The 9,762-nt window shown below is 36.9% G+C and overlaps 2 protein-coding genes across 2 annotated transcripts in view; one reads left to right on the forward strand and one right to left on the reverse strand.

The window, feature by feature from the left end:
* LOC107622535 (protein argonaute PNH1-like) overlaps positions 1-8,079 on the forward strand; it is a 10,568-nt gene extending 2,489 nt beyond the window's left edge. The window contains 22 exon segments of the mRNA XM_021114165.1: positions 2,994-3,287; positions 3,407-3,614; positions 3,617-3,764; positions 3,854-3,987; positions 4,074-4,183; positions 4,281-4,387; positions 4,476-4,614; positions 4,724-4,840; positions 5,081-5,188; positions 5,290-5,361; positions 5,432-5,554; positions 5,652-5,811; positions 5,913-6,034; positions 6,126-6,263; positions 6,348-6,490; positions 6,629-6,691; positions 6,785-6,848; positions 6,929-7,064; positions 7,144-7,217; positions 7,299-7,393; positions 7,484-7,515; positions 7,602-8,079. Of these exon segments, the coding sequence (XP_020969824.1) occupies positions 3,015-3,287; positions 3,407-3,614; positions 3,617-3,764; positions 3,854-3,987; positions 4,074-4,183; positions 4,281-4,387; positions 4,476-4,614; positions 4,724-4,840; positions 5,081-5,188; positions 5,290-5,361; positions 5,432-5,554; positions 5,652-5,811; positions 5,913-6,034; positions 6,126-6,263; positions 6,348-6,490; positions 6,629-6,691; positions 6,785-6,848; positions 6,929-7,064; positions 7,144-7,217; positions 7,299-7,393; positions 7,484-7,515; positions 7,602-7,768 (2,733 nt within the window). The 5' untranslated portion in view covers positions 2,994-3,014 and the 3' untranslated portion in view covers positions 7,769-8,079.
* Positions 8,837-9,762, reverse strand: part of LOC107622536 (DELLA protein GAI1-like) — a 2,658-nt gene continuing 1,732 nt past the window's right edge. Inside the window, exon 2 of the mRNA XM_016324468.2 lies at positions 8,837-9,762. This exon is cut by the window's right edge and continues 3 nt beyond it. Coding sequence (XP_016179954.1) covers positions 9,014-9,762 — 749 coding nt within the window. The 3' untranslated portion in view covers positions 8,837-9,013.

The following is a 9,762-nucleotide window of genomic DNA, read 5'->3' on the forward strand; positions in this document are numbered from 1 at the left end:
AGAATTCATATATTCATTTTGTTCACTTTTCACTTATGGATCATCATGCATGATTAGGATAACTAATTAATCAATCATGATATATATGCAACAACTGCTGTAAGACATAAAACTTTTTTTTTTTTGAAAAAGAATTTAGTTATGGTGCACTCAGAGTATAAAATTAGTATTTATTTAATGTATAATATACATACATACAGTTCTTGTTTTACTTTTAAAATTATATTACAAATTTTATTTAAATTTTAAAACAAATTAGACACCAACTTTATAGACATCATAAAATTTTTTATTTAAAATATATAAAGCTGCATATATGTTATTCATCATAACTCAAGTATGTTTATGAGGAAGATATGGTTTGTGTGGGCTTAAGGAATCTTAACGAGTTTGTGTTTTTATTGGACATGATCTTAGTAGGGTGGCCTACATTGTGAGGAACGGACCTTAATTGGGTAACCCGCTTCAATTATCAGCATTCACTGCACACACACACACTCACATTTACAACTCCGTTATTTGCATTTTTGCATTTATTATTTTATTCAATCAATAATAATTATTCATATATGAAGGATGCTATGCTATGCTCCGAGGCACAAGGGCTATGGTGGTTGTGCTATATATATATATTTTCATGCATTTCTTTTAAAATTAATGTAAAGTTCTTTAATGAGAAAGGGGGGGAGTGAAATTATTTTTTTTCTTTTTTAGGAAACCTATTAAGCATAAACGATGAAGTGTGGGTTGATTATGATATGACCAGTAGGAAGCTAAGAAGCAGAGATAGGGTTGAAGGAAAGGGGGGGCCCCTGGAAAGTGGGAAAATTTTTCTGAGTAAGAAATTAACTATAGATGTGACAAAATTGAAAGAAAGAAAGAAAGAAATCACATTGACCAAAGCGTAGATCATAAAAGGAGAAGCAGTCAGAAATGCTTCGGCCGCAACTACACCACCATGCAAAATGAATTAATTAATTAATGAGGCTTTACCATAATCATATAATAATGTAAATAACAAAAATGCCCTTTGATCCAATGTAGTTGGGTTCATGAATCACATGTGTTGTGTTAGTCTTATAATGTTTATTATTATTTGTATGTATGTATGTAGGTAGATAATAGATGTGTCCTGTGAAGGCTGAGAGTGAAAGGGACAGGACACATGATTGTTCTTCGTGTCTATGTAATTTACCATCACTGCTTCTACCATTCTCAGCTTAGCTTATGCTTAGTTCCCTTAGCTCCCATCCAAAAGACCAAAAACAAAGAGAAAAGTGACAAAACCCATTTTGTATTTTAGGGCAGGCAATGGCATAATAAGGGAGGCTCTTTGCAGTGTTTTACCCTTGGCCCTTTCCTCAACAAGGTACATCTGACATGAGCCATTAAGCTATTTGGCACCCTACCCTTAACACCAACAAGGACCCTTCAAACACCATTTTCCCAAATCAATTTTCAAAACTCTTACTAACTTGTTTATCCACCACCTAATTCTCCTTGTTACAATCTTTTTCGACCTATTATTTATTACACTGCATACACTTCATTTTTTAGTTGAAAAAAATTCAGTAAACAAAACAAAGTTAAGAGGAATAATAAGTTTAAGTAATTATAATTATTATTGAGTTATTGGACAGCTTTTAGCATTATTGTTGCATTTGCATCTATCTGCACACTCTCTGTCCTGATATCTAAGCAGTAAGCACTCCAAACTAGGAAAAGGGAAAACCCATCTTTAAATTTTGTTTTTTGTTTGACTCCATTTTGTTGTAGCATTTTTTCACTCTGTCATTTGCACCATAGTTGCTGTTGTTTTGCCAACTTTTTTATTTCACAGTGAGTAATAATAAATGCAATGGATTTGTATTCTATATTAAACTGACTCACATTCAAATAACTTAGTACGACCCCACCATATCTAATGGTGGTGTCGGCTGATGAGAATGTGAGTCAGCTAAATATAAAATACAAAGCGAGTCGGTTCGGTTGGACAAAGTAGGTTAAAGCCAGTTTGTCCCGCTTGAGTTGTCTTAGTTATGAGGGGGTGGTATAGTAGTATAAGGCCCCGTAGTGTCACTGTAAATGAACTTGGGGAGGAGTTAAAGGGCCTTTGTGGTCGCTGAAAAGGGGATGTATAACATGCAAATCTTACAAGAACCCCTGTCCCTGCCAAGAACTTGGAGTAGGGTAAAATTCAAACATTACATTACATTTCATTACATTTCATTACATTACGTTACATTAACATTGCATACCCCTTTGTTATTAATGTTTGGGACCACCCCCCAAAATGAACCAAAAATCAAGTACCACCATCACTCCCCACACAAATAATTAAACTATAGCATTAACATAGCAGCACGAGCATTTTTATTTTATCTCATGTACAACCTCTGTGCACTGTCCCTGCCCCCTGCCCCCTGCCCCTGCCCCTATCTATCTATCTATCTTACTTATATATGTTTATGCTTCCCCCTATGCTCTCTCAACCTAGTGGAACATAACATACAAGGAAAGTGCTCTGGTATTTTGAGGAAAGGAAAAAACCCTTTTATTATTTAATATCACTCTTATTAATTGTTATTATTATTATTGTGTTATGCCCATCAAGTATGAAATAGTGGTAAGTCAAATAAATATAACACATCACATAATTTATTTTTTTGCATGTATGTATGCATGTTAGTTTATTTTTGTTCCCATATTTTCAGTGAATAATAATAATGCATTGTACTAATACAAGGCCTTGGAGAAGATGAAACACTGTTAAGATTTGATGCCCGTTCTATACCTTTCTTATTCTGTCTTCTTCTTTTTTTTTATTTTTTTTTTCTCATTTCCTTTTGTACTTTCTTTTTAGTTTTACTCATCATCCTCCATCACCTCATGTGTGCATAAATAAGCATAAGAAGTTGTTCTCAGTTTAGAAAAACAAAACGTGCAACTTTTGTTATATACCATAAAAGTGAGTTCCTTGTGTCTTTGTATAGAACGTATCTTGAAAGTAGAATATGAAGGATCCAAAGGAGGATGAAGAGAAATCTAGGAGGGTTGTGGAGAAATCCACGGAGCTTAGAAGAAGGGGAAGAAGGAGAAACAAGCAATGCAGCAAAGCAGATAGATTACAAGAGAAAGGATTTGATTCACAGCTTGTGTCCTCTACTTGTTCCAAGAATCTTGTGTTCGCTGCAAGGCCTGGCTATGGCCACCTTGGAACAAAATGTGTCGTCAAAGCTAACCACTTCCTTGCAGATATTTCAGCATCTGACCTCAGCCATTACACTGTAAGTGCTCAGCTTTTTGTTCCTGATATATATACCCGTACTATAACTACTGTTTTAAGCAAATTGGTACTTGATTAACATTTAATTAAGTTACTTATTGTGTGTGTTTTATGGTAAAGGTTAAGATAATACCTGAAGTGAGGTGTCGCAAAACAAGCAAAGCTATAATAGCTGAGTTGGTGAGGGTTCATAAGAACACTGAGTTGGGGATGAGGCTTCCTGTTTATGATGGAGGAAGGAATCTTTACACTGCTGCCATGCTTCCTTTCACATACAAAGAGTTCACTATATTATTGATTGAAGATGATGAGAGTATTGGTACTACCAGGTAAGTTTATTGGTAATCAAGGTAATCAAGTTTGCTGCTCGTGTTAGCATGCATCAATTACGTGAGCTTCTCAGTGGAAAACAAGTGGACACACCACAAGAAGCACTTACTGTTATTGACATTGTTCTGAGGGAGCTTGCAGCACAGAGGTGAAAATCTTGAATTTTTGTTTCTTCTTGTTCTTTCTTTCATAACATGTTCTTGTGTTTCTCATGCCATCATTATTCTTCATATTTAGTTACGTGCCCATTGGGAGGTTTCTGTATTCTCCTGATTTTAGAAAACCACAGCAGCTTGGTGGTGGCTTAGAATCATGGCGTGGATTCTACCAAAGTATAAGGCCTACCCAGATGGGTTTATCACTTAATATTGGTCAGTTTCATTCTAACTTCGTTTTTATTTATGATTCTTAAATAACTACCACTTTTAATTCCTTATATATTCTTATGTACTTTTAGACATGTCATCAATGGCGTTTATTGAGCCACTCCCTGTGATTGACTTTGTTGCTCAAATTTTGGGAAAAGATGTGCACTCAAAGCCATTGTCAGATGCAGATCGTGTCAAGGTAACTAAGATGCTGATTGTTACTATTATATTTCAATAATCAAGTCCCTTTTTCTTCAAAGTAATGTGAAATCTTTGTGGTGTCGTGATTGGAGCAGATTAAGAAGGCCCTAAGAGGTGTAAAAGTTGAAGTTACACATAGAGGGAGTTTTAGAAGGAAGTACAGGATATCAGGATTGACATCACAGCCAACAAGGGAGCTTAAGTATTGTTCTGAACAACACTTTTCTTGTACTGTTTACAATTTTTATTCTTTAATTTAGATATCAGTAAAGGATTCCTTTTGATAACAGCTTCCCTCTTGATGAGAAAATGAACATGAAATCAGTGGTTGATTATTTTCAAGAAATGTATGGATACACAATCAAGTATCCTCATCTACCTTGTCTTCAAGTAGGAAGCCAAAAGAAGGTGAACTATTTGCCAATGGAGGTAATAAGCTCTTAATTGATTTGATCTATTCGAAAAAACAAAGACCAATTTTGTTAATGCCACTATTTTCTACAAAGAAAGAATGTCATGTGAATGGTTGTTGTTATAGGCATGCAAGATAGTTGGAGGCCAGAGGTATACAAAAGGGCTAAACGAAAAGCAGATAACTTCTCTCTTGAAGGTCTCATGCCAGAGACCACGCGAACAAGAGACAGATATTCTTCAGGTCATTCACATCACCCTCCCTTCTCTTTATTAATTTGTTTCTTGGAGTCAGAGTTTATAGGAAACTGAATTTGCATGATAAATGTTTTATGAATATCTTGTAAACACCTACTTGGCATGGTCCTAACTTTAAGACATATGCTCTTGTTTTCCATCATTGGATTGAAATCGTTCTTCTTAGTCATTTAAGGGTGTAGTTTGGTTTAAATTAATGTAGGACTTGTTATGAATATGGTTGCAGACAATTCAAGAAAATGATTATGAATATAATCCGTATGCGAAAGAGTTTGGTATAAGTGTAGACAGCAAGCTTACATCAGTTGATGCTCGGGTTCTTCCTGCTCCATGGGTACTAATTAACCAATTCTTATGTTTAAATTGATAATATGTATTTTTGTTTGTTTTTTGAAATCTTCTAATAGGTCATTTTGGCTATTGTTTTCTTTGTAGTTGAAATATCATGACACTGGAAGAGAGAAAGAGTACTTGCCACAAGTTGGTCAGTGGAATATGATGAACAAGGTGAGTTTTCAGAGTTCAGACATAAAGATTAGTCATAATAGGATTGTAACTGTGGTTATTTTGAATGCAGAAAGTAATAAATGGAAGCACTGTAAGATACTGGGCATGTATCAATTTCTCAAGAAGTGTTCAAGAAAGCACAGCTCGTGGATTTTGCCAACAGTTAGTTCAGATGTGCCAAATCTCAGGCATGGTAAAGTTTCAAATTTTATACATTGGAGACTATTTTCAATAGCATCACATCATGTACAATTTTTGCAATATTTGATTGAATTTATCCCTTTTCAAAGGAATTTAGCCAGGACCCTGTGATTCCTGTATATTCAGCAAAACCTGATCTAGTTAAGAAGGCTTTGAAGTATGTACATTCAGCTTCTCTAGAAAATCTTGGTGGCAAGGAGCTAGAGTTGCTTATTGCAATTCTTCCAGACAACAATGGCTCTCTATATGGTATAAATATAATATCATTCTCACTCCAATCCAATATATTCATTATCATCTATAGTGATCTATTCATGGTTGCACTAAACATATATATTTTCTTGATTCAGGTGATCTCAAAAGAATCTGCGAAACTGATCTCGGGTTGATTTCTCAGTGTTGTCTTACAAAGCATGTATTCAAGATTAATAGACAGTACTTGGCAAATGTTGCACTCAAAATCAATGTCAAGGTTCATTCACTTAGATCCCTCAACCTTCTTTTGATTTGAATTTTTCTTTAATCCTCATTTTCTTAAACAAATACATCATTGATACTTTTAGATGGGAGGAAGGAACACAGTGCTTTTGGATGCTTTAAGTTGGAGGATCCCATTGGTTAGTGACATTCCAACAATAATTTTTGGAGCTGATGTAACTCATCCAGAATCCGGAGAGGACTCTTGTCCTTCCATTGCTGCTGTAAGTGATTGCAGCCTATTATAATTTTCATAGCTGGCCCCATGTTTGAAGTCTGATCCTGTTCTGATTACTGTTGTTGTGCAGGTTGTAGCCTCACAGGACTGGCCAGAAGTAACAAAGTACGCAGGATTGGTTTGCGCGCAGCCTCATCGGGAAGAACTCATACAAGATCTTTTTAAATGCTGGAAAGATCCTCATCATGGTGTAGTTTATGGTGGCATGATCAGGTACTTAAAATAGCAGCTCTCATAAAGCATCTTCAGAATGGCATTTAGTTAGAAAAAAATTTTTATGCTGCTTATTTCTTAGATTAAACATTGTTTACTTGGTTCTTGTATTTATTATACTATTTGTTGATAATGCAGAGAGCTCTTACTCTCATTTAAGAAGGCAACTGGACAAAAACCACTGAGGATAATATTTTACAGGTAAGTAGTTGGATCCTTTCTTGTATAGTAAATGTGTAATGAACTTTTCTTGCAGAGGAAGTTAGACTAAGGAGTAAGTTCAATTATTTATAGGGACGGGGTAAGCGAAGGACAATTCTACCAAGTTTTGCTATATGAACTTGATGCCATTCGTAAGGTATTATCAGGATTAAATACAACTTCATATGAGATACTTAAACCCTAAACCCTAAACCTTAAAATCATCGCAATGTGCAGGCTTGTGCATCTTTGGAACCAAGTTACCAACCTCCAGTAACATTTGTTGTGGTTCAAAAACGTCATCATACTAGACTCTTCTCAAGCAATCATGATGATAGAAATAGCACTGACAAGAGTGGCAATATCTTACCTGGTAAGTATTATTCTTTTTTCAATTCAATGAGAAAAGGATTTGGATTACTCACAAGCTTTTGATTGGTTAATTAATGTAGGTACTGTGGTTGATTCTAAGATCTGTCATCCTACAGAATTTGACTTCTATTTATGCAGTCATGCTGGAATTCAGGTATCATTATGATTATATGATGTTACATTATGATTATGGTATTAGTGTTTACATTTTACATTGTGATTGAATTTTCTACAGGGTACAAGTAGACCAGCTCACTACCATGTCTTATGGGATGAGAACAATTTCACTGCTGATGAAATTCAGTCTCTCACCAACAACTTATGCTACACGTAAACTGTTTCTCCCTTGATAATGTTCTCAAATTTGTTTACCTTATTTCTTATGATGAAATTGATATTTTTTCATTTTATTGAGTGTAGTTATGCAAGGTGTACAAGATCTGTTTCAGTAGGTAATTCTCCTTTCTTCTGTTCGATTTATGTATGCATTTTTGTGATAGCAAAGTATTCAGAAGGTGTGTATTACATTCATGTGCAGTGCCTCCTGCATACTATGCTCATTTGGCAGCATACCGAGCTCGATTCTACATGGAACCTGGTGCCACTGAGATTTCTAAAGCGCGTGGTGCAAGATCAAAAGATGGTTCAGTTCGGCCACTCCCAGCTCTCAAAGAAAAAGTCAAGAATGTCATGTTCTACTGTTGAATATTATAAGCCCAAATAAATGAGACAGAGACTTCAATTGAAATTAAACAGCACCATAGGAAAAACACCAAGCTAAATATTAGTGATCTCATGAAAAAGTCCATCATCAACATCATGTACAACAACATATCCTTGTTCATATAAATTGTATCTGATTATCTCTGGAAATTTTGTTAAGTCTAGTAGCGTTTTTTTTTTTTTTCAAGTCTTTGTTACCAACACATGTGATGCAGAAATTGCTTGCTTTCAAGTGCCTAAATGGTGTTAGTATTTGTGACTACTGGCATTGGGTGAAACCAAAATTCAATTTATGACCCCGCTCGCTTATTTTCTAAATTTGTAATTACCAATTTGCCATTTCAATCCGCACGTCCAAGCTGTCAGAACATTCTTCCTATACCATTATACTAAGCCAGTTCACCAAATCTCGAGAAAAAAATTAATGTTAATCTACTTAAAAAAATAAAACTCACTTACTCTAAAATAAAAGGTGACTTTTACAAGATTTATATCATATCTTATAATTGTAAATTTGTGAATGAATAAATATAAACGAGTTAGTCTTCATTCAGTTGGAGCAATAGATACTCTTTTTTCTTAACCAGTAAACTACCGAGTGAATGTTAGAAAGTAGTTCTACTAGAAAAGGCATACCCCACAATTCATGACTAAATACTATGCTTTTAGATTCCGAAATTATCCCAACAAAAAGTAAAAGAATGACAAAGCAGGATAATGACCTGTTACATTTTCCACGAGGCAAGAAGGTAAGGGGTGACACTACGAAAGGCATAACACAAATTCTAGTCTCCATCGATCTTTGCCTTCACTTAATGATGATTCCTTGGATGGTCCCATGCCATGAAACCCTTTTCTCATTCATTGTTGGGCAAACTCACATGCATTGCACCCTTGACCTTAACCCCAATCAATTCTCTTACACCACCCGGGTTCCTCTCAAATTCTCAATTAACCTATTATACATGCAAGCAAGTTAAACCTTTCATTCTCGGTGCCATGTCTTTGCTCTATGGAATTAAAGTAAATGTTGTATAGTAGCCAAGTATATAAGAGATAAATTCTTAGTAGCCATTTCACATAACAAATATGCAACATAAAATGGAAAAGAACATAACAAGGAAAAGCCCAGAGATAATAGAAGAATCCAAAAAAGGGGGGATGAAAATGATTGTACAACCACTTATGGCTCCAATTAGTTTGAAAGATACAAGACTAAGAGTAAGACTAAGGAAGCCAATGTGGGTGCGGGTGTGGGTCAGGGGTGAGGGGAAAGGGTTGCCAAGCCGAAGCAGCAATGAGGGGCCTCCCATGCCAACCCAAAGTCAAACATCCTTCCTTCTCTTCAACGCAGTACCCCTCAGCTGAGAACAAGCTCAATAACATGCTCGCCTGCCTTAACGCATTTGAGCCCAGGCCCACGCACTTAAACCCTGATTTCTCCAACCGGGCCTTCCATTGGGCCAGCGGTTCATGCCTCTCCACCCGAGCCGGCCCCTCACAACAAACCACGTTGCCAATCTCTCTCTCCAGGTACATTTCGGCTAGCGACTTATCCGGTTCGTTTGGGCAAGCCTCTAGCGAGTCGAAAACGGCCGAGTAGTAATGCAGCGCTTCCGTGAATCGTTCCAAGAACCCGGTCTGGTTGTGATTCGCTTCTTGTTCAACCACGGTTACGATCTTAGGGTTTAACCTCCGGATCCAACCCAGGACCGAGTCGATTCCCGAATCGGATCCTAGGAGTCGGTGGAGCTGCATGACGGAGTTGATCGCCACCGCCTCCTCCTGCCGCACCTGTAGCATCCACGGCTCCACGTCCTCAAGCCTTGACGCAGCGACTCCTCGGAAAGCGAACCGGACGTTGACGGAGCGGGCAAGTTCGGCGAGGCGGATGCCGGTTTCGCGGAGGGCGTCCCGGCGGTCCGGAGAGGGAGGGCCAATGCCGGTGATGCGGAGGGAGGGGGGACCGCCGGGGC

Source organism: Arachis ipaensis, chromosome B10 (genome assembly GCF_000816755.2).
Source record: "Arachis ipaensis cultivar K30076 chromosome B10, Araip1.1, whole genome shotgun sequence".
Lineage (NCBI taxonomy): Eukaryota > Viridiplantae > Streptophyta > Magnoliopsida > Fabales > Fabaceae > Arachis > Arachis ipaensis.